This window comes from Quercus suber, unplaced genomic scaffold, assembly GCF_002906115.3.
Source record: "Quercus suber isolate HL8 unplaced genomic scaffold, Cork oak 2.0 scaffold_234, whole genome shotgun sequence".
Taxonomy (NCBI): domain Eukaryota; kingdom Viridiplantae; phylum Streptophyta; class Magnoliopsida; order Fagales; family Fagaceae; genus Quercus; species Quercus suber.
In genome coordinates, this window is record NW_027069691.1 from 152,789 (window position 1) to 180,587 (window position 27,799).

A 27,799-nucleotide genomic window follows, 5' to 3' on the forward strand; every position below is an offset into this window, starting at 1 on the left:
TTCCACTCCTTCAGACCCTGCCTCATTCCATCAGGCAGTGCAATTTCCTGAATGGAGGGCTGCCATGGACAAGGAAATAGAAGCTCTAGAGGTCACCAATACATGGAGTTTGGTACCTTTGCCTCCTGGTAAGAAACCTATAGGTTGTAAATGGGTTTATAGGGTCAAATACCTTCCTGATGGCACCATTGAAAGATATAAGGCTCAGCTGGTTGCTAAGGGTTTCACACAGAAGTTTGGTTTGGATTATTCTGAGACATTTTCACCAGTTGCTAAGTCTGTCTCAGTGAGGATTGTGCTCACTTTGGCTGATGTGAATGGCTGGTTCCTTCACCAAATGGATGTCAACAATGCATTCTTGCATGGTGACCTGAATGAGGATGTGTTCATGTGTCTACCACCAGGCTTTCACAGCAAGGAGGGCCATATGGTGTGTAAACTAAACAAAAGTCTCTATGGACTTAAACAGGCATCAAGACAGTGGTTTGACAAATTTTCCAAGACCATTCTTCAAATGGGATTTGTTCAATCCAAGTCTGATTACTCCCTGTTTACTCACACTCAAGGGAACTCTTTTACAGTACTTTTGGTGTATGTTGATGACCTATTGCTTACTGGTAACAACCCTGATTGTGTGACTAAATTGAAGAAGCTGTTAGATGATAAATTTGGACTGAAGGACCTTGGTTCTCTGAGGTATTTTCTAGGACTTGAGGTTGCAAGGACTGATGCAGGTATCAGCTTGACACAGAGAAAGTATGCACTTGAAATTTTGAAGGAGACTGGTTTTCTTGGATCAAAACCAGTGAAATTTCCTATGGAGCAGAATTTAAGGCTTTCAAAACATGAAGGGAAGCTTTTGGCAGATCCTGCAATGTATAGAAGGTTGATTGGGAGACTACTCTACTTAACTTTGACACGGCCTGACATAACTTATGCTGTGCATAGGTTGAGTCAGTTTGTCTCAAAGCCTAGAGAGCCTCATCTCCTTGCTGCTCACAAGATTCTTCAGTACATAAAAGGATCACCATGGAAGGGACTCTTCTTCTCAAGCAAATCTGATTTGCATATCAAAGCATTCTGTGATGCTGATTGGGCTGGCTGCCCTGATACAAGGAGGTCCCTAACAGGCTATGCAGTGTATTTGGGAGAATGTTTGATAGCATGGAGATCAAAGAAACAAGGAGTTGTTTCAAGATCATCAGCAGAGGCTAAGTACAGGGCAATGGCCAGTGTAGCATGTGAAATAACTTGGGTACTTCAGCTCCTTAAGGATCTAAGAATTGAGCATCCTAAACCAGCTATGCTTTTTTGTGACAATCAAGCAGCCTTGTATATAGCTGCTAACCCAGTATTTCATGAGAGGACCAAACATATTGAAGTAGACTGTCACCTGGTCCGAGACAAAATTTTGGAAGGTATGATAAAGACTTTTCATGTGAATTCAAATGCTCAGATAGTTGATGTATTCACCAAAGCTTTAGGCTTCAATTCCTTCACGAGATTGACACAAAAGTTGGGTTTACAAGACATTTTCACATCACAGCACTTGTTGACACACTCACCAACTGAAACTCATCTTCAAGTCCATGATCCTCCAGCTCAGGACTTGAGGGGGAGTATCAGAATTGAAGAAAGTCAACATTGGGAACATGGTGAATTAGACAGAACAAAGAAGAAAGAAAGAAAGTCTCAAGAGAATTACACGTGACAAATGGAGAAGAAGAACCAAATGAAGGGGACAGATGTCACATTGCAATTGGTTGCGTATAAATAGCTAATCTGTTATTTTCTGTTATTTTTGGAGGGAAAATCTGTTACTCCCTATTACACCTATTACACTCTGTTTCATGTATATATATAGCAGGGCATGATATCCATAATGTATCTTCTTTCATTTTTTCATTTTAGTAAAAAGAATTGATTCAGCAATTCAATTTTCTCTCTGTTTTTCAATAAACTGCTAATAGTGGTGCTTAAAAGACATTGCTCATAAAGTGCTTTTGGGAGTTTCTGCTTATTTTGAACAGAATATAGTTGCAGCCTCGAATGGCATGAAAGACTCGTGAAAAAAAAAAGAAAAAAGAAAAAGGAAAAGACAACAACAAAAGTATCCATAGAGAAGAGGAAAATAACTACCACTAAAAAACCAAAATTGATGTTACATATTACTGTCTATCATCCATCGATGAACTCCTCTGCATGTATTTATTTGAAGTTCTATAAACAGAATGCAGAGTCAAAATCCTCGAGTAATGGGATTGGAAGTTATAGAGTATCAAGGCTAATATAGTACTTAAAATTTAGCAGGATATATTGTTTTACTTTTGTTGCAATTTCGAAAATCAAAATTCTGTAAAAAAGAGAGAGAGAGAGAAAAGAAGAAGAAGAGAGCAGTGAATAGGTGCAATAGTCGGGATATAAATACCAACAATTCAAAAGTCACATATTCAGAAAACCAGTATTGGATAAGATATGATAGTTTTGAGATTTTGGTCAAGATTGTACTGTGAATGAAGTATATTGCATACTGGCTCACAGAACGAGCCATAGCTGATGTGAAATGTTATTGAAAAATATTTAATCCTAATTATTTATCATCCTGTTGAATATCTATATTATGTGCCCGTTTGTTTTAACTTTCCCAGCCTAAAAAGCTCGTTTTGAAAAAAGTAAATGTCCAAAGCTCATTTGGTTAGTATAAAACGCAACTTTTTAGAAAAAGTTGTGTTTTGAGTTTATGAAGAGAACACGCAAACCATAAAAGGAGCTCAGAGGTCCATTTTGAGCAAAGTCCATGCGTGTTGTCATATATCCGTTGGCCGATCTTGGGCAATTACCAAATTACCCTTCACATTTTACTAAAAATCTAACTTTACCCTTTGATAAATCAGAAGATGTTCTCAGTTATCGATCCAAACCGATCTTCTTCTTTCTTCTTCGTCTCCTTCTTCTTTCTTCCCAAATTGCCCACTGTGTTTCAAAAGGCAGATCACACTATCTGTAGTCCTCAGTTCTAGAACTAGATCTCATCTCTCTGCTATAGTGGGTATTGCCAAAATGAATTGCGTCTTGATTCTTGATGAGAATCATGGAGTCACTGATCACTTTGTGTTGGTGTGGGCTGAGAGAGGTATTGAAGATTTTTGGTGAAATTAAGAGAAATTACCTATGAAAATCAAGATGAAGAAGTGCGTAGGTGTGGGCTGTGTGGCTGAATGTGTGGAGGAAAGTAGAGAAAGTATAAAGAAATGGTATGTTCTGGAATGAGAAATTGAGAAAGTATAAAGAAAAGTAGAGAGTAGCCGTGATCTTCTGTTATGTTCTGGAATGGTATGTTCTGGTAGAGAAAATAGAGAAAGTGGAGAAATGGTATGTTCTGGTGTGTTATGGTGAAGAAGAAAAGTATAAAGAAAAGTCAAAAGTGAAGATAGGGAGAAGTAAAGAATACGTGTGTGGAGGAGAAAAAAAGATGAAAAAATATATATAAATAAACGTGTGGATGAAAGAAAAAGAGATAAAGAGAAAAATAAAATTAAAAATTAAAAATTAAAACTAAGAAATGCAACTATAATATTTTTACAATAAATCTTAAGTGGTAGATTGTTACTAGCTAATACTAGTGAGAAAAAAATAATTTAAGTGGTGTGTTCAAATTAAAATCAGTAACAACTTACCACATATGATTTGTTGTGAAAATATTGTAACAATATTTTCACAACAAATTTTAGTTAACAATAAATTATTATTATTATTATTATTATTATCATCATCATCATCATCATCATTGAGTAGTTTTTTTTTAGTAAGTATTATTAAGTAGTTGATTTAAGTATGAAATAAATTCTTTTATATATACATTGTCATTTTTGGTAATTTACAACTCAAACCGCTATTTTTATAAGTTTTAGCCAAACACTCAACTTTTTCAAAAAGCACTTTTTCACAGTTTTTACCAAACATTCAGTTTTTTGAAAAGACACATTTTCATACTGCACTTCTTGAAAACTCCACTTTTTCAAAAAGCCCAACTTCAAAAAGCTGAACCAACTTCTGGAATATTACATTTAAAAAAAAAAATATATATAATATATATATATATATATATATATATATATATCAGGTCTATTTTCGTTTAGTTTATGAAAGATATCATTAATTTTTTTCATGTTTGCTTTAATGAATCCTAATCCTGTATTATCTATGTATAAAAAGTGTGTAAAGCTACAGCGGTAGCTACAGTTTTATTTTTAATTTTTTGCTCTATTCATAGGCCTTCCTCTTTTCTCTCTTTTTTTTTTTTCGTTAATATCCCCATTCAACTCTTTTTTGTTGTTTAATATATATATATATATATATATATATATTAACACAACAAATTATCACAACATTTTCTCAATTGTTGAGGTGTTAATTCCTTATAGGTCAAAGTAAAATATCATACTGAAACCAATCACAACTAAAAATAAAGGTATTGTGAAAAAAGATGTGCTACATCCATAATATTTTTTACAACACTTTCATAACAAGTCATAAGTGGTAATAAATTGTTATTGGTTCTAATTTAAACTTATCAATGAAATTTTTTTTTTGCCCACCAATAACAACTCGTAACAACCTACTACTTATGATTTATTGTGAAAATATTGTAAACATAGTATTTTCTTGAGAAAATGTTAAGATATCTTGTTGTCGTCATTATATTTTTACAACTGCTAAAGTGTCAATTCTTTATAGGTCAAAATAAACTATAACAAAAAGATAAAGATATTATGAAAATGTTATACCATTCTATTGTGTTTTTGGAAATTTTTTTGGTTTAGTCAACTTTGTTGAGCAAAAGTTCATTGTTTCACATACAGTTTTCTTAGGTCGATTTTTTGTATTTTTTGTTGTAATTTTATTTTCATGCACCATTTTAAGTAGAAACACATAGTTTTACACACACCAAAAAAAAAAAAAAAAAACACTTAGGATAAAAACACTTTTCATCCTTAATGTTTGGGCTAGTTCACAATTCCTTCTTAAATTTTAAAATCAAGTAATTTTTCCCTTAATATTTTGATAATGAGCAAATATGTCATATTATTAATCTCTCAGTTAAATCCTAATGAAAACTTAGATTCTTAAAATATTCCATTATGTAATGTCTAAAATACATCCCAAAAATCTTTTTCACGTATTTTGAGTTTTAGATTGTAGTAATTCTTAGAAAGTTGGAATTGTGATGTAAGTTGTTTTATTTATTACCTAGAGAACATTGATTTTCTAGATTTAAATCTTCGAAACTTATAATCTATATATCTATATATAATAATAATAGGTAAGGTAGAGAGAAAAACCAATTAGATTTCAAATTATAATTGAATTAGAGTCTAATTTTGCGCTATGTATCTTATCTAATCTAAATTTTAGAATTTTGTGCCAAGTGAGTTAATTTAGTGTAAAAATTGAATTTCAATTAGAGTTTAATTTTGCGTCACGTGTTCCATCTAATCTAAATTTTTAAATTTTTATGCCAAATTAGTTAATTTAGTATAGAAAACGAGGAGTGCAATATAATTAACCATAAAAAAAAAAATCAAATTTATAAGTCATCTATATATATATATATATTAATAGGTAAAGTTTATAGAAAATTGAATTAGAATTTGAAATTATAATCCAATTTTGTGTCATGTGTCTAAATTTATATGTGAATTACATCATAATTATCCACTTAAGCTTGTACCATGTGTCTTCTTTAGTTTTTAATTTTTGTGTCAAGTGAGTTAATGTGTGCAAAATACTAAGAATCTAATATTAATGAATTATAATTTAAAAAAAAAAAAAACAATCACATATACTCAATAAAAATCACCACATGTTTCTCAAAAAATAAATAAAATAAAAATTATCACATAACAAATCACCACATGTTCTATCTTATTAAAAATTAGAAAAAAAATGATCATAAATAATATTAAATTTAGGTAAGAATTTTAATATGTGACTAATTATGTTTACTAAAAAAATAATTTGACTAATTATTTATATTTTATGATAAAAAAATGTGTTTAATTTTAAATGTATCTATATGTATGCATGAACTTTTAAAAAAAAAATTTGACTAATTATTTTTATTTTTATAATAAAAATTTTGTTTAATTTTAAATGCATACATGCGTTTGCATAGAGTTACATGCTAGTATATAATAATAGATGTATGGATAAGGGCCCAAAATTATATATTGGGCCTTGGGCCTTAGTCAAGGACGTTGGTTGGTCTGAGAACGAATAAATAGTAGTAAGAGTGTTAAGTTTAGAATCCCATGAGTATGTTGCGAATGGAAAGGTTAGGGGAGGTGGTCCAAGGAGTAGTATCTCCTCGGATAAACGAAGCACAGATCAAATGTATATCCTATCATTCAAAGTGACCTTCTAAGAAATTCCAATGATAGGAACGTGAATTATGAACGTACAGGAGGGATGGAAGCTCAGAAATATCTAAGAAAACACTGCTACCACTGCATTGAATGCTCTGTAACTAACTCTCTGGCCGCATTAATGAGGAAGTGATCTCTAAATAGTATTTTTCAACTTTACAACTACCTCCAAAGACTTAAGGAAAGTGCTGATGGAACAGGTATCAAAACCAACCATCTAGCGTGCACGTGGAGGGGAGAGATGAAGGGGGAAGAGAGTATAAAAGAAGGAGGCAATGAGAGGAAAGGATTGAAAAATCAAGAGAGAAACATTGTAGCAATCAAGAATCAAACTTGTAATCGAACTTGTGAGAAATATATAAAAACTGATCTCCTCGGATTGTGTCGATGACAATTTTCCTCAGCTTAAATCATTCTGGCTTTCTGTTCCTATCATCTGAATCCACTTTACTTGTTGTCCAATTCATTTTAGAACAGTTTTCCAACTCACTCTCTACAAATTTATTGTTTTGGGTTTTTTGGGCCTAAGTCCATCCACCTTTTAGGCTAGGGACTCAAATCTGGCCCTTACAATAAGTAAAGCTAAGAAAAAGTCAAATTAGAATTCTAAATTAGAGTTCTAATTTTATGCCGTGTGTCCTAAATTATTTATTCTTAAAGAGTTTTATTTCTTAATTTTAGAATCAAATGTAGGACCACATCATAAATATTTATCTAAGTGAGTTATTAAATACAAAAACAAAAAAGTCTAGAATAAATGAATTGTAATAAATAAATAAATAAATAAGTTCTTCACAATAATTTTTTTTTTTTTAAACATAGAAAATTTACATTTTATACCTAATAATATCCTTACAAAATTTTTTAAAGAGTTAAAAAAATATAAAAATGACTATGAATAGTATTTAAATTAAATATATAGGAATTATATTATGCATCTTATTATAAATCTTTAATTGTATCCATGCATATGCATGGAGTTACAAACTAGTTTATCTAATGGAAAAAACTTATATTTACCTAGAGAACATTGATTTTTTTTTTTTTCAGGCCTAAAATGAGTGTTCATTAAAAAACTAAGTTAAACATTGCACCTCGACTCATGTAGAACGATAAAGAAGAAAGTATGAATGACAAAATTTTTATTGTGTATAGTTAAAGGTATTTGATGAAAAGTTTCAATTATAGCATATGACATTATTCATTACAAAAATTTAAAAATTGTGACAATGTCTTAGCAAAAACCAGTTACTTATTATTGGAAGATGATGATATTCATTATCATTCTTAAAAATTTTTAATGAGTGGATATTGCTTTTAGCAAATAAGTTATAAAAATCTATTATAGTTAAATAAATATTTATATGTCAAATAGTTACCATTTATGTTAAATAGCTACCATAACTTTGTGTGTGATCAAAATTCTTATACGAATAAGATTAATTTTGTATAACATACGTTTTTTATGTATATAGTTGGACAAAATTGCAAAATGCCCCTTTTGGGCAAACTAAGCAGCGTTTTGCCCTCTTTCTCAAACTAATTAGGGAAATGCCCCTCTTTTGAAACTCGATTTTCTTAAAATCGAGTTATTTAAAAAAAAAAAAATTGGAGCCCTATAGCGGCATTTTTAAAGACCTATAGTGACGTTTTCAGGACCTATAGTAACGTTTTGTAACTCGACTTCCAATAAATCGAGTTATAGGCAATTGTTTTTAATTTTTTTTTATCTATAACTTGATTTTATATAAATCGAGTTACAAAACGCCTCTATAGGTCCTAAAAACGTTACTATAGGCTCCTTAAAAACGCCGCTATAGGGCCTAAATCGATTTTGAGAAACTCGATTTTCAAAAGAGGTGCATTTCCCTAATTAGTTTGAGAAAGAGGGCAAAACGCTACTTAGTTTGCCCAAAAGGAGCATTTTGCAATTTTGTTTGTATATAGTTTCAAACTTCTTAAAATAAAAATTTTATCTTAATTTTTTGACTCAAGAGGTAGCACGTGCCACCCTAACTAGTTAGGGAAAAAAAATGCAATTTTGATCATCATAATTAGACAACATATTTCCTCCCAAAAAAAAAAAAAATGACAACGTCTTTTATTGCTCTATAACTGCAAATAGTTGTACTCATAAAGCGCTTTTGGGAGACACATCACTTAATGGATAAAATTTAGATACAAACTTGGTTGTAACTTAAGTTATAACTTTCTTTAAAAAACCTAACACCTCTACATATTTTGAAAATCTAATTATTGTATTGCATATTCTTTACGCTTTTAACATAACTGTCAAATTTTGTGTTAATTAGACATTATTTACGATGTGATCCGTAAACATATTTTTCGTGAATAATTTTAGATTACGAAATCTTGCAAATTAAACAATTGATTGATGACAAAACTATTGATCTTTGATCTTTTGAAAATTTTGCAAGCATAGAGAAGATAAGAAAAAAAAATGCAATCCAATGGTAAAATTGACAAAATTCACATTCAATAAAACGATATTGAGAGTTGTAACCTTATGTTACAACTAAGTTTGTAACTAAACTTTGTCCTCACGTAACGTAATGTAACATTTCTGCTTCATTTTGAACAAATTATTGAAAAGAATATAGTTGTTGCCTTGAGTTGATGGAATAGGATGAATGGCTCCTGAAAAAAAGGGACTACATTGTATCCAAAGAGGAGAAATTTGACTTTATTCCATTCTATAGAATGGGTCTTTGTAGAGTTCTTTATCTATATATACTATAAAACCGAAGCCTAGGACTTTCTGTTGGCTTCATTATATGTTGACTCATAAGCTTTGGAAGCCTCACAAATTTCCTCATCATCAATCATTTTATTTATTATTTTTCTATTTTAAATTAAAACACACTAAAAAAAAATTAGAATATGCTACTATTAAAAAATAAAACCCTAGACCTAGAACAATATAGTCGACTTATTCCATTCACTCCCTTCTCACCCATGACTCTCTTCCCTACAGTATCAAGAGCTCTCTTAATTTCTTCTGTCCAGATTCATTAAATCTTTGGGTATTTGATGTTTGGTGCCCCAACCTCAAGCTAAGTTATATTTTTAATTGAAAGGGCTAGATATTTTATTAAGTAAGATTATGGTCAGTATCTCTATGCTATTATTTTCTCACATTTTTCAGTATTGTGCAATAAGAGTCTTGAATTTGATCATTCATATTATGTGTCATGGAGTGGTGGGAACTTTGAAAGTTAGATAGTTCTCACTGGAAATATTGTTGTTAATTTATTGACGTCTAGGATCATCATGTTGTTGTTAATTTAGTGCATTCTTTTGGCATTATATTGTCTCAGACTCCGTTTAGGGAGAGGAAGTGGTTAGAAAATTTACCTTTCAGTTGTGATTATCTTAATTGTGTTTGCTGGCATTGCCCTCTTCAAGTGATTTCTCCATCGACAAACAGCTTAAGATGGAAATAGGAACAATCTTCTACTCAACATATTCCTTCTTTTCCTTTGTATTTGATATTCTAACAATTCAGTTTTTTTTTTTTTTGTTTTTTTGGTTTCAAAAAGGTTAATTTTTGTAGCACAATTTTGTACCTTTATATTCTAAACACATAATATGTTTCATATTGTGTTTTTGAAACTGGTGTATATTGTAGGAAAAGTAGAGTTACATTGGAAGATGATGCATAAACTGGTAGGAATTCTTCTTATGTTGCTTGTATAATCAAATACGGAATTTTGGATACCCTTTGAGCAATTTCACGCATTGATGTATGATTGAGAAGTTTTTTTTATTTTTTTATTTTTTTATTTTATGTTTGAAGCAATGCTTGAAATTAAATGTGATTGATATGGCTCCACTATTTGCTATAGCTATCTTCACTAACACTGCCATGGATTATACTTTTGAGGGTAACCAATCTTTCACCTATATTTCTCTATTGTGTAGTCATATATTTCTCTAGGCTCTGATGATGACAAAAATCGTCAGTGAGCTACACAATCCTCCTGTACTCTAAACAGAACCTGCAAAACATAAACAAAGAAGACCTTGCAGAGAGTACTGGTGTGGTACCAGCTAAATACCCTCCGAAGGTTAAGTTAGAGAGAATTTCTACAACCCTAGAGTGCCAGAGCTGGGAGAATTACGCATACCTTGATTTGTGAGGGTTTTGGGATTTTTATAGTAGTGTAGATTTGACCTTCGTTTCTTGGTGGAGAAAGTATTTCCTTCTAGAAAAGAATCTCATTAATACTCGTATTTTACGAGATCCTTTTCTTGTAAAGATTCCTTTGATTAGGGTTGGGCATTGAATACAAGATATTTCCATGTATAGACATTCATAGGGATGGGCCTATTCACCCCGGTCAGCCACCTGCTTTGTCCGAAGGTTCTCCGTCGGCTTATGGAAGTGCCCGTCAAGTATCATGGTGGGGTCGTCGGCTTATGGTGTCACTGCTTTTGTCCTTTCGTATATGCACATGAAGCTCACAGGTCCGTAGGAACCGTCAGCCTCCTTGTGTGTCATACATTAAATCTTTTGCAAGAACACCCTTATCAGGCTCTGAATCTTTTGATTTCAACAACTATAGTCATGGATTATTCTCTCGAGTGTACCTTATCTCTCCCTTATATTTATTTGTAGTGGTCTTATATATTTTGTTTTGTTTCGATAAGTTTTAGGCTTTGAATCATATGATTGGCTAATTTTTTTGGCCTTCTGAAAGTTTTAACTTCTAAATTATTGGGTTCATTTTTGTAACATCTTAAACTGGTATCTTATCTCTTATATTTCTCTTGTAGTCATGCGGCAACGAGTTAGACAAATGAACCTAGTGTCAGCTTATAAGATTATGTCACATGGAAATTTTAGTAACTTCATTTCTAGTGTGTGCAACTTAGGTATGTAAGGAACCCAAGCCAAACCTAGCTAGTCCAACTTACTAGCATCACATATGCGTGCATGCATGTGAATTCAAGGATATGATCAAAGTAGACAAGCAAGACATGCATAGATAATTAGTTACCAAAATAATTTGTTACATATTGATTTTATAAGAGTTGATATATCATCAATGATGCAATTTTCTGGACTTCTTCTCTAAAGTTCTCTTCTTCTTTCTTTTTGCATTTTTTGGGAGGATAACTACCTCAAATTAAGTCAATTTTTCACTCACTGTCATTCATTTTCCTGTTTATTCCATTCATCTCCATTGGAACTCAAGAGGTTCATTATAAAGTATAGTTCACTCTAAATTTTCCAATTAAATTCAAAGATATAGTTTTATTGGTAAATTGTCCTTAGAAAGAAATAATATTTCCTATGTTTCATTGATCAATGCATATATGTGTTTGAATTTAATTAGGCAATCTAATGTATTACACCTAAGGAACTATATATTACTTGACTTTCTCTTTATTCTTATATAGAAATAGATTTTCTTTGTGTGTGTTTGGTTGCCGAAAAAGTGCAAGAAAATTTGGCAATATTCCTGAATTATCTACAAGTTAAAAATAAAATAGACTCGTACCAAAATGTATGGACTAAATTAACTATGATCCAAAAAATGTAGAGATTAAAATTATGTTATTTTCATCAAAAAAATTATAATATATAAAATACTAGCTAAATATTATTTTAAGTAATATTTAAATATAAAAATGTCCATTTAAAATTAATGCATCTGGCCTCCATATGTGTTCAGTCCATTAAAAAAAAAAAAAAAAAGAACTTTAAGTCCTCTAAACTTCTTTTTGGAAGGATGTCTGTTTACAACTTACAAAACAAAAATAATAAACACATAATCTAGTGAGCTAATGAAAATGGATAATTCATAATTGTGAATACAAATCTAGCTTATATCTTACTTTTTGTGTTTAAGTTTCCAATACATGCTCCACCAATCACAACTTGTCAAATATAACAACTTTATCCAAACCTTCAAGAAAAGCATGAAATTTCCTAATTTAATGTTATTCACCAAAGTGTTTCATATTTATTGGCAAGCTAAAGACCTAAAGTGCACCAATTGTTTCTTTCCATATTCCATTACAAATTCCAAATGTGCCGAATGATTATTAGTAAGTTGAAAAGTAATTTTAGTTGTAGGTGCAAATAAGAACCCATAAAAATTTGCCATATCAATAATTTGTAAAAAAATCCAACAGGATTATAAACTTTAATGCAAAACTAATTTTAAGGATAGTAAGCCAGATCAGTAATTTGCTATAGGGTTGGTGCACCAACCCAACATCATCGATAAATATATAGATTAGAAGCTGATTAACACATCCTTGTATCCCATCATCCCAACACAAGCTCTGAACATTAATTAAAAGCTAGACTACATATATCTTTTATTCAGATTCCTTTCCCACAGAGACAAAATGGTATCTACAAAGTCTCTAGTAGCAGCCACAGCTAATGGCACAAGGACTTCAAGTCTTAGCTCTTCAGACTCAGTTCTCAATCTTAGTTTGTAAGTCTTAATTATCACCCTTAATTTTCTGCTTCAATCCAGTTCGTTCTATTACAATGAAACCTTCGATTTCATGAAAATTATTGGAGTGCAGTGTCGTCAATGGGTGTACTTTCAGGTGGGTTTGGTGGGTGGAGGTGTATGATAGCTAGGGTTGAATCTCATAAGTAATGAATAATGTTATAGCCACAAACTATTTTACAATATTTTTACAAAATGTTAATGTGACCAACCTCTTATTGGTTTTCATCTAGGCCCATCATTAATATCACTTTTTCATTTTTCATTTACCAATAATTACTCACCACATTAACAGTTTGTAAAAATTTTTGTAAAATACTTTGTATTTCTAGCATTATTCATTAGTAATACTCTCGTGGTAGAGATAAAACTAGGAATTTAGTGGACCTAGCATAAACTTAAAATTTTTCATAATTCAAGAATGAAAAAAATATATATTATGATTAAGAGTAAACATAATATGAAAAATAAAACTGGTATTCATTCAACATTAGCAAAATATAAATAAAACAAAAGATACAAATTTTAAATCAATTGTTTATAAAAAATGGAATTTGACGTTTTATAAATCCTCAAATAACCGTTGAATATATATGCACAAATTGATAGTAAATTCTTCTTTAGTGTACAAAGCCAACTGTCATTTAGAAAATCATATTCTTTTTTGCTGCAAACATGTGGGTTTGAGAACAAAAAATGAAAACAAGTTTTTGTGTTTGATTTAACAAAAATTAGTTCAGTGGAATTTTTGTAAAAAACTCAAGTGCAGCCGAGTACCAACAATTCTTTATTTCTCACCACACAATCTCTCTCTCTGATGTAGGACAAAATATTCTAATTAATTTCTGTAATCTTTTATATTTGGTATTTTTATGTAATTTTCGTTCTTTTAGGTTTAGGTGGTTTATTTCCTTGTTTTTAGGTGCATTTAGTGCTTTTTAGGTCAAATTTGATTCCTGTTATGGTTAGGTATCAATTAGGAGTTATTTTAGATTATATTTTCTTGTCTGTCAAGTTTTAAGGAGCCCTTAAATAGGCCCTTAAGTCTGTAAACATTTTTCATAGACTATTATCAATAAACACAGACTTTTGTCAAATTTTCTTTTCTGGTGGATTCTAGTTTTATCTCTTGTGGATTCAGGGAAACCTCTCGTGGATTCGAGGTTTACTACCCGAAACTAACAGTTTAGTTTCTGTTTCATCAAGAGAGCATCATGTGTGCTTCTCTTCAGGCTTCTGCGACATCACTCTCTCTCTCTCTCTCTCTCTCTCTCTCTCTCTCTCTCTCTCTCTCTCTCTCTCTCTCTCTCTCTCTCTCTCTCTCTCTCAAATATGGTGTGGGTGCCTTTTTTTTTTTTTTGGGCTAAGCCAATTAAGTTGTAAAAGAAAATGTCTCTAACATTACTTATTGTAAGATGTATTATGGCTAAAGTGGCTTATACCAATTGTATGTCCATGTCCTCATAGAACAAGCAACTTACGTTTGGGTTGGCATATGATTAGTCTAAGATTAGCCAAGCTCTTTCTAATATACAAACTCTACGTAATTTGGGTTCACTGTGACACAAGTTCTTAATAGAATATGCAGTTATTCATGGTGTGAACTTTTAATTTGTAGACGTAAGTAGTCAAGTTAAACTACATAAATTTTCATGTTCACTTTCTTTTTCATGCTTTCGCTCATCATTCAATAATCACACAAAATCTTAACACTCATATTGTCCCAAACTATTCTTTGCCACTACGATTAGGGTTAGTCTCCTTACAAGTACTAATTTTATACTCTTTTCTTAGTTATTGACTTATTGTACCAAATGCCAATGAGTAAAACTATCATGTAACTGAAATATTTTGATTCTCTCTTAGAAGTGCAGGGTATTGAATTATTACTTATATTGATTTTTTCTCCTTAATGTAAAAGGGGCGATCCAATGATGTTTGAGCCATTCTGGAAAAAGATGAGTGATAAATATAATGTGACAATTGGTGGGGGTGACTTAATGAGCTATTTCAGTGGTGGTAACAATGTATGCTGGTTTTTGGAGCCTGAACTAGGCGCAGCAATAAGGAGATTGCATGGTGTGGTGGGAAATGCAGTGACGGATGATCGGTACATCGTGGTAGGGACAGGATCATCACAGCTCTTACAAGCTTTGCTTTACGCTTTCACGACTCCTGGTGGCCCTGAGCCAGTTAGTGTTGTGTCTTCTGCCCCTTACTACTCGGTTAGACCCCCATTGCTTAACATCTTAATTTGATGCAATTATTTATGTGTTATTGTTGCTAGACTATAATTAACTGATATATTACTTACATTGAAAAAGGAAAAACATTAATATTAAAGGGGTTTAATGATAGATCTTATATGTTGCTGCTTCAATATTTTGAGACAGAGTAGAGTGTGTCTCTAACCTTTTTGGGAAAATAGTGTTAATACCTTAGCAGTTACCAATACGATTTCTTGGCACTGTTAATTGTAACTGAACATAGTATGATACTTGCATGCATATATACATAGTCAAATAATTGAAATGGTAACTAATTATTGGTTGTAGTCATATGCTGAAGTGGTAAGTTTCCTAAGGTCAGAACTGTACAAATGGGAGGGTGATGCATATAAGTTCAACAAGAAAGGAGCATACATAGAGGTGGTGAATTCACCAAACAACCCAGATGGAACTCTCAGAGAAGCAGTGGTGATGAACCTTACTGGCAATGGAAATGGAAAACTCATCTATGACTTTGCTTACTACTGGCCACAATTCACAGCTATTACCGGTGCAGCTGATTATGATAACATGCTCTTTACAATTTCCAAATGCACAGGACATGCCGGTTCCCGCATTGGGTGAGCATCTTTAATATTATGGATGTTCTATGCTATTGCTAGCTAGCTAGTGTATAAGTCAGTTTAAAAGTATTCACTACAAATTTATAGGTTATTATTATTATTATTATTATTATTCTGATAGATTTTTGTATAGGTCATTATTGATGTTTACAATTGTTTTCCCCAAAAAAAAAAAAAAAAAAATCATCTTGAACTTTTCGGCCCCTAGGACATTTCAAATTTGGATGCATATAAGTTTAACAAGAAAGGAGCATACATAGAGGTGGTGAATTCACCAAACAACCCAGATGGAACTCTCAGAGAAGCAGTGGTGATGAACCGTACTGGCAATGGAAATGGAAAACTCATCTATGACTTTGCTTACTACTGGCCACAATTCACAGCTATTACCGGTGCAGCTGATTATGATAACATGCTCTTTACAATTTCCAAATGCACAGGACATGCCGGTTCCCGCATTGGGTGAGCATCTTAATATTATGGATGTTCTATGCTATTGCTAGCTAGCTAGTGTATAAGTCAGTTTAAAAGTATTCACTACAAATTTATAGGTTTTTATTATTATTATTTTTCTGATAGATTTTTGTATAGGTCATTATTGATGTTTACAATTGTTTTCCCAAAAAAAGAAATCATCTTGAACTTTTCGCCCCCTAGGACATTTCAAATTTGGTTGGAATTTGAAAATAGTACGTAGAATAAAAATAACAATCTATTTAAGATTTATACTTGAGTGCTTTTGACTTTTGATAAAAAAAATAAAAAATAAAAAATAAATAAAATCTTAAAAAATGCTAAATTATAAATTTTTTCTGAAATTTGATGGGTTTGATTTTGGTCCTTTAAATTTAAAATTTTAAAATGGAAGAATTTAGTCCCATCATTTATTTTTCTTTCTATGTGACTATTAAGATATTAAGATGCCTCATTTTGAGTAACCAAATCGAATGACCACATATATAAGCTATAAGCTAGGTAATGAAATTGAACCAACCCTATGCTTTGGGACTAAAATGGAACTTTATAAATTTTGACTAAAATATTGTTTTCGCTCCTAAAGTTTGAATGGATTTTGCTTTTTATCCCTATTAAAAATGTTATATTTTTTATTCTTAAAAATTGGAAAAAAAATCTTTTTTCGGCAAACATTTGAGAAAATTTCTTTTTTAATTAGTCCCTATATTTTCCTCTAAACTAATGAAATTAATGTCTTTAATTAAAAATTTTAGAGACAAAAAAACAACCTTTTTAAAGTTTAAGGACAAAAAACTATAACTCGTGCAAACTATAAGGATAGAAACAATACTTTTAACATTTAATATATATGATCAAAATCCAACTTATTCCCAATTTTAGAAACCAAACCTATAATTTAGACTAAATAGAGATGGTTGTATTATATTTCGGTGGTACTACCTCAATTGTTAACTAATTGATGCTTTGCCATTTCTTTGTATTAAAGTTGGGCTCTTGTTAAGGATAAAGATATTGCTAAGAAGATGATTGAATACATAACAATCAGCTCAATTGGTGTATCAAAAGAATCACAGTTCAGGGCTGCAAAAATCATTGAAGTTGTTTGTAATGGCATCCAAAATGTTGGGTCTGTCAAATCAGAGAACTTCTTTAAATATGCACGAAATATCCTATCTAAAAGATGGCAGAAATTAAGGGAAACTATTCAAAATAGTGAACATCTGATTTTGTCCAAGTATCCACAACAGCACTGCCTCTTCAGTGGCAAGCTCACTGAAACCTTGTCCGGTACGTATGTTATGTTCAATTTATACAAAAATGCAGCATATATTCAATTCAAGCATTCTTTCCAATTTTGTTTAAAAAAATGTCATAAAAGGTATTATTTTTATAAAAAAAAGTATAAAATTAATAAAAATATTTTGTGAATTTTTTATTTGAGAATTTATTTAATTTATTTATTCATTATTTAATTGCATACTTTAGAGAAATTTTTTTTAATGGAATTGGACGAAAGACCTAAATTGAATAAATTTGAAACTCATAGAACACAATTGAGTAAAAGTGAAATTATAAGATTGAAATGAATTTCAGTCAACTTTAGAGGATGCAATTAGTATTTTAGCCTAATTTTTACAAATAAACATTAAAAAATAATATCAAAATAAAAACAAATTAGGAAAAGATTAAAGCTAAGCTACTATGAATTTTATTGCAAAATACTTATAAATTGATGTAACAAGAATGTAAAATGTAGAGAAAAGGCATATCTACAACACAACAAATTAATTTTTCATTAATATTTTTTTTTATATTTTAAAAATTGATGAATCAGTTTATAAAGACATGTAAAATGTAGCTATGGCATCATTCATTCAAATTAATTTATTATATTGATGAAGTGACAACAATCATATTCATTATCATTTATAGGTATTTTATAATAAAATAGATAGTATTTTTTAGCGTTTTCCTTTTCTTTTCCTTTTTTGTTTCCCTTTTCATAAGAAAACATAGAGAAAAGGCATATGTTCTTACATAATTGTTTTCTTGTTTCTCCAACAGCCTATGCATGGTTGGAGAGTAAAGATGACACACAGGATTGTAACGAATTTTTAAGAGGATTAAAGATCATTGGAAAAAGTGGGAAGATTTGCGGTGCCCATCAAAAGTTTGCAAGAATTAACTTGATGTGCAGGGAAGAGGAGTTTAGCCAATTCATAGAAAGACTATCGGCCACTAGGGGCAAGGGGATTATCAGTGGACATTATAGCTTGAAATGCTAATTTGAATCCTTATAGCTGTTTCGGAAATGAATTATAAGATCTTTTACTCTAAGGGCACATTTGGTACACTATAATGGTGATTGCATAAGAATAAAAATTATTATCACAATAAATGATGAAGTTATAATATAATAATTTTTCCTTTATTCATCAGTTTGTTAACACCACATGAATAGAACTTGAATTGTAATCCAAAGTTTGGTATAACATAATATGATGATAGAGTGGAGTTTTCAATCAAAGTTTTTAATATTTGGTAAGCATAATTTTTTTTTTTTTGAGAGAATTTCAATTTATAACGTATACTCTTGATGAACGCTCTTTATTATCTAACCAAGATATTTAATTGATTTTTGATGTAATCGGGGATCGCTACATATCTCATATTCAACCATAAGAAATTTTATAGTTAAGCTAACTAGAAATTATTTTTTGCAATTTCCAAAATTAAAATTATTTTTTACAAAATTGAGAGAGAGAGAGAGGGAGAGAGAGGTGAATAGTTGCATCAATCGAAATATAAATACCAACAATTCAGAAGTCACATATCCGAATAACCAATATTGGGTAAGATAGGATAGTTTTGAGATTTTGGCTAAGATTGTACAATGAGGTATATTGCATACCGGTCAATATTACAAGACAGAAGATGTGGAAATATTATTGAAAAATATTTTATCCTAATTATTTATTAACCTGTTGAATAATTCTAATATATCTATTAGCACTTATTCTGAATAATACACATATTATGTCTAATAGCACTTATTCTGAATAATACACGTTAATATTTTAGGTCAATTTTGGTTTAGTGTATGAAACATGTCATTAATTTTTTCATGTATGCTTTAATGTATCCTAATCCTATATAATGAGAGGGAGGACAAAATTTGACAATAAACCTCTTTGTAGGTTAAGGTTAAAATTTCCTTTTAAAAAAATTAACTTAGCTACATATTTAAAAAATTTAACTGTTAGATTATATATTTTTTACGCTCTTAATATATATGTCAAATTTTATATCAATCGGATTTTATATACAAAAGGAAAATATAATCTAATAATAGATTTTTCAAAATTTAAATCCAATAAAAGATATTAAGAGTCTATTTGAAAATCGTTTATTTTACTAAAACTGAAATTTTATTTGCTGAAAATACTGCAAATAAAGTTAAAAAGTAGTTGAAATAATACAGTAAGATCCATAAATAACACCAAAAAGTGTAATGAAACCTATGAACAGTAACAAAAATAAACTAAATAGTAGCAAAAATAAGTTAAATAGTAAAAAAAATCAGAATTTTTTTTTTTTCCCAAATGCAACCTAAGTAAACTTGTAACCTTAAACTACAACCAATTTTAATCATCTTAATTAGACTTCATATTTCCTCAACCAAAAAAAAAAAAAAAAAAACAGACAAGTATTTTATTGCTCTGTAAGTATAACTGCTAAAAGTTGTGCTCAAGGACACCTTGCTCATAAAGTGCTTTTGGGAAACACATCACGTAACAACCTCGGGAGTTTCTGCTTATTTTGAACAAATTTTTGGAAAAAATATAGTTGCTGCCTCGAGTTGACAGAATGGCATGAAAGACTTGTGAAAAAAATAAAAAAGAGTTCATCGTATCCATAGAGAAGAGGAAAATAACTACAATTAAGAAACCAAAATTGATGTTACATATTACTATCATCCACCGATGAACTCCGCATGTATCTATTGGAAGTTCTATAAACAGAATGCAGAGTCAAAATCCTCAAGTAATGGGATTGGACCATAAACAATAAATAATTAGATACCACGTTAATTCACATACAATGAACAGGCAAGATTACCAATCTTAACCTTGTTCACCAGATGATTGTCCACGTCCAAGACGACCACGCCCACGTGAACCTCGGGCACGTGGGGCAGCTCTTCCACGTCCTCCTCTAACCACTGGAGAAGAAGCCACACCTAATCTTTTTGCAGCATTCTGCCTAGCTCGCTCTGAAAGGTTTATAGTAGTCGAAGTACTACTCACAGGTGAAGCTTGTCTTACCACTTCTGCTTCTGTGGTGACAGTCAAACTGCCTTGTTTTGACACAGGAATACCTTGTTTTGAGACATCAATTTCTGAAGAAGCGCTGGCTGAAGCGCTCTCAAGTGGAACACAGAGAGCTTCCATGACCTGATCAGTCTCCACTGGAATTTGATCATTTCCATCATTTGACTTATCAGAACCCTCAGCGGTCTCTTCATTTACATCACCTTCATCATTCTTTTCATCGTTTAGAACCTCTGGAGAATTTATCTCACCAACCTCCAGTGTGACAGCAGCTAGAGATTCATCATCAGCCCTAGCAGGTGAAGCCAGAGGGCTTGCAACAGGCTCAGGTTGACCTTCCCCTGGTTCCGGGCTCCCAATAATGTTGGAAATATCACCACCACCACCCTCAGGCTCTGTAACATCAGGCTCAAGCTCTCCCTCCTCTCTCTCACTTCCGGATTCTGTCATTAGCTGCTGGTTATCTGGCTCAGCTTGATCCTTTGGCCCTTCATCAGATACCATCTCTGATCCACCAGGCCTATCCAAATTCTCTTCTAGAACATTGTTCTTCTCACTCAGCAATTCATCTTGACTCACGCCATCTAATTGTTCTCTTCCATCCTCAGTTCTCTCCCCAGTAGTCTCAATCTCTTCCTTATCAGCTTCCACTGCTTCCTCATTTGAAGCTTGTGCCAACTCAACAACATTAAGAGTTTCTTCAGGGGCTTGTAGAGTTCCAAGATTTTCCACTGGAACGGAAAATTGTCCTTCAGAACTCTCATGTGGGGGTTCCAAACCCTTGGACTTCTTCAGCAAGGGTGCTGCTACATCAGAGCCAGTCTCTCCTTGGATGACCGACTCATCATGCAAATCGGAAGCAGATGCTGATGCTATACGTTTGCGGACCAATGGTTGAGATATTAAAGTAAGATTTCCCTGAGCTTCAATGTCACTAGAAGGTGCAGCTTTGCCCACATTGCGAGCTCCGTCCACCTCAGACATCTCTATATCACCCTGTGGCTCTTCAGGCCTTACAAGGCGTGGCCGGTTCAACTTCCTACCTGTTTTTCGAGTTTCAACAATAGCTTTGGGCAAAGTAAATCTCTTCTCACTCTCTTCAGTTGCTTTAGCAGGCGAGCCACTTGTTGCAGGTCCTGCTGAGAATGCAATACTAGGGGCTTGAACAGACACTGCAGGACCTGCAAAGGGGATAAAGCTTTTTAATATTCAGCTAAAAAAAGGGGTTAAAGCTTTAATGAAATACAAAATCAAGACTTCTACCTAAATAGTTTCAGATGAGAGAGAGAGAGAGAGAGAGAAGTGAAAAGAAAGCAGCAGACCTGCAGCAGCTGTTAATGCAGTGTCCGCAATTGAAGATGGTTCAACAAGAGAACCACGGGCTCCAAGTTCACTGAAAACTAAATGAGCTGTCTTTTGAAAATTTTCCACAGCTGACACATAAGCAGCAGCAAGATCATCAAGGACAGTTCCAGAAAGAAGTTGAACTACTGAGGTACCCTGAAAAAGAATTAATGAAAACAGAGCTTGAAGTTCAGGTGAAAACACATTATGCAAGTATTTTTACATATGTTTCACCTACTTGCATCATGAGTACTTTGGGAAAAAAAAGAACTGTTATTTCCAATTTTCAGAGCAATTAAACATGGAAGGTATAAAACATTAAAAAAAGAAGAAGAGAGGACTAGTTTTGGGGGGGGGGAATTTAGATAAAGACCAATTAACATAAATGTTTGTGTATCATAGCATAATGATATATCCTATAGATTCTGCAAACCCTACCCATTCCACCTCTTCCCCAGCAGTGAATGAGAAAAAGGAAATTGCAAGAAGTAATAGATAAATAAGTAACATACGTACCTCTGGCAAATTGTCTTTTGCATGCTTAAGCTTTTGAAGTTCGTCTGAAATCCGCTTCAGCGCCTGCTTATGCATCTCTAGTTCATTTACAAACTTTGTTTTATCCTAATGTTGAAAAATAAAGGAGATATCAAACTACAACACAATATATCAGAAATTTAATTTGTAGAGAAACAATCAACCATGACCTTAAAAATAAAGCACGTTGACGACCATATTGGATATAAGGGCCTCTAAGAACATACTTAGCAATATTATTTTAAAACATATATTAACAATTTCAATTACTTTCTCTCACACAAGGGACTCCACTAGTAGAACCTCCCTACTGGAATTCATAGGTGCTGTACTTTTGTATGAAATTGTTCTTTTGTAAATCTTTAGACTTCTCCATATCCCTTGAATATGAAGTGGTTTCTTTGCAATAAAAATAAATAAAAATTAATCTTACTAAAAAAAATATATTAACAATTTCTTTCACTGTTTAGCAATTTCAGCTTGATTTAAATGTGCTTTTGGTTTAGATTAGTAGATAAGAATATATACGAAACTCAACTATTTTCATCAGAGGCACCTAATTTTCTATGTTGATCAAAGAGGTTGACAACAGGTGTACACAACTTGTGATTAATTGTGATCAGCATGGAGAAATACCAATTTTACAGTCTCAAAAAAGGAAAAACCAATGATCGACATAATAATGATTTCGCAACACAAAACATATACATCAAATGCTCTATATCATATTTAATGCTTAGGGTCAATGTCAAGGCAGGAAACACATTCATGAATTTCAAACACAATGAAAACCTGGTCAACGTTATTATAAGAATCCCTTATTGCCTTCTCAATCTTTGAACGCCTGTCCTTCTCCTTCCTTAATTCCTCTCTCAGCCTTTCCAAATGTTTCTCTAGAGTCTGGGCAAACATTGTAGATACAAAAAAATTAACATATGATAAAAACAGCAATCAAACAGGAGGGGGGAAAATTTGATTGTTGGATGAACCTGTATCTTGGTGTCTTTCTCCTCCTTCATAGCCTGTTCACCAGTTGTATCAACAACTGACCTTTTCCCTATAATGCATTAGGGAACAAATTAAAAAACCTGATGGTCAAATAGTGCTACAAATTCATATTTAAAAAGAGAGAACTAGTTGGCTACCATGTTTGGACTCCTCCAACTGCTTAGAAAGAGTTTGGTTCTCTTTGCTCAGTTCTTCCTTTTCCTTTAGCGCAATCTCATACTTCCTCTGCAGGATGAAATAGATAAGAATGGTAATGAACTAACAGAGCCACACAATTTACAAGCAACGTGTAATATAGGTATGCCACAGAGCCTCAATTAAATTTGTTAGATTAATAAAGAAATCTATAATTCCTAATATTAGGTGACAAATTTGACCATCTCAAGGACAATATGAAAATTTTAGAACCTTAAATTGAATCACAATCTTCTTTTGCCTCTCCACATCTTGCTTTGAATTAGCCTGCACATTTCAACAACAATAAGGAGCTAAATGGAGGACAAAGGAGGTCTCGTGTCTGCAACTTTCAACTAACAACAGGACTAATGACTAATAAGAAGTGTACCTCAACTAGCAAAATATCATTTATCCTCTTCTCTCTCTCATTCAGATCCAATTTGCATTTCGAGAGATCTTGCTCCAATTTTGATATTATATCCTGCCTTTCAGAAAGAAGCTTTCTGATTTCAACTATCTGAGCATCCTTATCTTTTAGTTTCTCCTGGTGGAATCAAAGCAAAAGGCAAAAAAAGATAGTAAGAATAACAAGCTGTAGGGGCAAGGATTGTGAGAGAATTGATAAAAGAAAATCCAAAAAGCAACTGATTCTTAAAAATTGGAATAGTCAATCAAAAACCACAGCTGAAAAAATAAGCATGGATCACAAAGTTAATAAATAAACTGGAAATCCAAAAAAAAAAAAAAACTTAATATTTAAGTACTTTCTGCACTTTATTTTGATATGTAGTTTCCTTCAAGACCCTATACATGTATCATGCTCAAACCCAATAGCATTTTTGAATATCAAATACATACTGAATTGAAATTTTGGATTGAACAGAATAAAGTAGGCATGATGTTATTTATGGCCTATAATATTCAAGACAATCAATGGGAGAAACCAAGCAAATTATAAGACTACAACAAATAAAAAATGGAATAAAGAAGAACTCAACATTTTTTTTATAGAAAATAGTGCAATAAGTCAAATCACGAAACATTTTTATCATATCCATAATTTTATAACTCTTTCTGACATAATACCCAATATCATAGTTTACTAGATCCCCGGGGATGGAAAAAAAAAAGCCTCCTGATTCACATTTATACATTAAAAAATCTATGTAATTCCTTCAGAATGTTTTATACGATTAAAATTTTAGCTCTATGCTCCTTAATTAACTCACTTTATAAATTAGAATGACATGCACTGTTGGTCACATCATGTTCCATAGTTAGTCATGTCAGAACAACAATTTCTGCAAAAGAAGAATGAAAAATGCCTAACATGCACTTGCAATCATACTAAGTTCCTTTGAGATTAAACAACACCAATGGAAACTCTCTTTCAAAAGTATAACTATTCTTTTTCTCCAAATCATGCACATAAGACACAACAGAATGGACTTCCAAATTTCACTACTCTTACAATGACCATAATTGCATCACCAGCAAGCGAACAAATCAACCACCGCCTTTGGCATCACCCAACTAATCTATAACAGAGAATAAACTGGTGACCAAAGTAGTCTTGCCACCAAATAGTGAAGTAAAATATGATCTTTCCTACTTTCCTTGCACAAACAACACCAATCCACTAAAAGTATACTCTTATTTTCAAAATGTTTTCAATGTCAAATTATACCACATGCAGCTGTCAAACCAAAGAATACATTCATTGGCACCATTCTTACCCTCCAACATATATTTCCAAGGGAATCCAGAACACTAATTTTCACTGAAAGCTTCATAGAATAAACTAAAACCAAGTTTTCAAGATTGTAGTTCCCATACTGAAAGCTTAAGTACAAATTAAAGTACAAATTAGAATCCTATACAAGTAGGGTTGTACCAGACTACAACGCTCTACCCACTCTTCTGACCTACACAAACAAAGCAATAGAATCTCCATACCACACGTCAAGTCAAAATCAAATTCTCAACAAACTTAATAAAGCTTGAAAATTGATTCAAACCACATCTACTGCCTTTCAGCAAACTCAAATTGCTCTGGCAATGTAGAATCTCCATGCTGCATATCATGCCAAGATTGAATGCTCAGCAAACTTAATAAAGCTTGACAATTGACTCAAACCACATCTGATGCCTTTCTGTGATAGAATTCTAAACAACCCAAGACTTAACAGATGACCACAGAGTTGACTCTAGATAAGTCAAAGGAACAAGCAAACTCCAGCCAAGTCTGATGCCCATATCAATTGATAGGTTGTATAGTTTCTTTCCTTCAGCTGTGTGCACTGCAGACAATATAATTGTTTTATTTTATTCCCCTTATATTGTTACCTAGACCCTATTTTCCTAACAGATTTCCCACACTAGTTAATAGGAATCCTAATGGTTTTAATCCTGTCCAACAAATTTCCAACTCCAGTAAACTTAACATTAGCATGCCCAAGCCTATTATGATGCTATCCCTTCAATTAACCCTTACAACATTTCTCTGAAATACATAAACTCATACCATGAAATATCCTAAACTTTACCTGGCAAGTTTAACTGGTTTTGGACAGCATCACTTTTCTAGTCTGTGCTATACTACAAATTCGGTCCATAATCAAAAGTAGTAATCATTAAACATAATTGCCAGATTGAAAGCTCAATCTAAAGCTAATTCTGTCAAGATTATTTCCAGTGGCATGCCTGAAACCAGCTTGTGGCTCTTGCTGATTTCAAGGGATGGCCAGTAATCAAAGTAAAACTATAGATGAAATTTTATGTCTTCTAAATATCGTATGCTAAAATAACACGAAACAGAAAGGTTGGAGACAAATCAGTCAATTGACAATTAAAAAACAGAGAACCAAGGATAGGGAGCTAGATGTGATGTCAATAGCTAACAACTAAGCACATTGTATGTAACCAGCTCAAATAATCCAGTAATATGCCCAAACCTTTTTCAAAAGCTATTATGATAAAAAATTTAACCTACCTGCATCTGTTGAACATCATCCTTCATACGGTTATAATCGTCCACATCTATATTTTTACACCTTTCAAGTAACTTCAGAAAAGAGCAAGTGTTAGAATACTGACATAACATGTGCGTTAAATCATAAAATGCAGTTCCTATTAACATGTGTATTACCTCACAAAACCTTGTTTCCAGGTTATCTCTCTCAACCTTTTGCATTTCAATTTCTTTCTTACAAGCTTCCACCTCAATTTGTCTCTCTCTCAGTAGACTCTCTAGATTCTCAGTCTCAGTCCTTGCTTTTTGAGTGATTTCACGCAATTTCTAAGATCAAAACAAAATAATTGGCTTTTAGTTAGTTAAAACCATCAATGAGCATATGACAGAACCTTAAAGAGGACACTCAAACACAGGAGTTAATTCAAGTGCCACACCTGGCATTCCTCAAAATTGTGCTTGTTTTCTTCTCTGAGCTGCATGTTGCTTTCACGAAGTAAATTCATTTCTCTGACCTGCAATTCAAAGTATACAGCATACTGTTAGGAGAACTTGCTGTTTCTGCTTATGCTGGTAGGTACAGCATTCAAGCTCGGCAGGCATTCAGGCAACACCACCAAGACCTTGAATGCGCAAATTTTATGATGACGGCTTTCTAGTACTCCACTAAAAATCAAATTTTACATGGGAATATCTTAAGCACTACAACAGCATGCTAAGCATAGTTTGGGAAAAAATGGCATACCAATTTGAGTTCCCAACAAAAATAACATTGTCATGTTATAAAAAAGAAGAAATTATATGAATAATGGAAAGCAGATAGACAATTCCCCTACTATTCTACAGATGGAGTTCCAGAATGAATGTAACTTAACCTGAAGCTGCAAAGATTTGATTTCTTCCTCAGTGAACAACAATGCTCTTGAATTTGCACGATTAGCTTGAAGCGACGCTTGGGAAGTCTCTGCTGCTTTAAGAGCACTTTCAAGCTACACAGCCAGCAAAAGAGATTTGAGTAAATCAATTCATCCAATGAGAGCCAAACTTGAAACAGACCAGAATTATCTCAATATCATATATAAGTTCGAGTTTTGCCAAATAAGTAATAATGATGATGGTGGGAAAAAAAGCATTAAAAACTTATCATAAAACCAGACTGCATGCTCAAGAAGACTCAAACATATATG

At 32.3% G+C, this 27,799-nt stretch overlaps 2 protein-coding genes across 4 annotated transcripts in view; one reads left to right on the forward strand and one right to left on the reverse strand.

The window, feature by feature from the left end:
- Nucleotides 1-12,806: 12,806 nt before the first annotated feature.
- Nucleotides 12,807-18,532, forward strand: LOC136070438 (L-tryptophan--pyruvate aminotransferase 1-like). The gene is made up of 5 exons (XM_065780407.1): nucleotides 12,807-12,898; nucleotides 14,841-15,144; nucleotides 15,475-15,767; nucleotides 17,233-17,534; nucleotides 18,312-18,532. The coding sequence occupies exons 1-5, from the start codon at nucleotides 12,807-12,809 to the stop codon at nucleotides 18,530-18,532; spliced, it is 1,212 nt and encodes a 403-aa protein (XP_065636479.1).
- Nucleotides 18,533-20,163: 1,631 nt separating this feature from the next.
- LOC112013751 (nuclear-pore anchor) overlaps nucleotides 20,164-27,799 on the reverse strand; it is a 45,255-nt gene continuing 37,619 nt past the window's right edge. For 2 of the 3 annotated variants that reach the window (XM_065780384.1, XM_065780385.1), the window contains exons 37-48: nucleotides 27,488-27,601; nucleotides 27,050-27,127; nucleotides 26,790-26,939; nucleotides 26,634-26,705; nucleotides 24,030-24,185; nucleotides 23,873-23,926; nucleotides 23,602-23,689; nucleotides 23,446-23,513; nucleotides 23,249-23,356; nucleotides 22,439-22,543; nucleotides 21,901-22,078; nucleotides 20,164-21,759 (exon numbers count right to left, since the gene is read on the reverse strand). In XM_065780384.1, the coding sequence (XP_065636456.1) occupies nucleotides 20,372-21,759; nucleotides 21,901-22,078; nucleotides 22,439-22,543; nucleotides 23,249-23,356; nucleotides 23,446-23,513; nucleotides 23,602-23,689; nucleotides 23,873-23,926; nucleotides 24,030-24,185; nucleotides 26,634-26,705; nucleotides 26,790-26,939; nucleotides 27,050-27,127; nucleotides 27,488-27,601 (2,559 nt within the window). In that variant the 3' untranslated portion in view covers nucleotides 20,164-20,371. The remainder of the gene's footprint in view (nucleotides 21,760-21,900; nucleotides 22,079-22,438; nucleotides 22,544-23,248; nucleotides 23,357-23,445; nucleotides 23,514-23,601; nucleotides 23,690-23,872; nucleotides 23,927-24,029; nucleotides 24,186-26,633; nucleotides 26,706-26,789; nucleotides 26,940-27,049; nucleotides 27,128-27,487; nucleotides 27,602-27,799) is intronic. The other variant, XM_065780386.1, reaches the window with a different exon arrangement.

Bases quoted from the DNA above. Each gene is read 5' to 3' on its own strand.
- LOC136070438 (XM_065780407.1), top strand. From the start codon at position 12,807: ATGGTATCTACAAAGTCTCTAGTAGCAGCCACAGCTAATGGCACAAGG. The intron at 15,768-17,232 runs GTGAGCATCTTT...TTTGTATTAAAG, and splicing joins CATGCCGGTTCCCGCATTGG to TTGGGCTCTTGTTAAGGATA. The intron at 17,535-18,311 runs GTACGTATGTTA...TTTCTCCAACAG, and splicing joins GCTCACTGAAACCTTGTCCG to CCTATGCATGGTTGGAGAGT.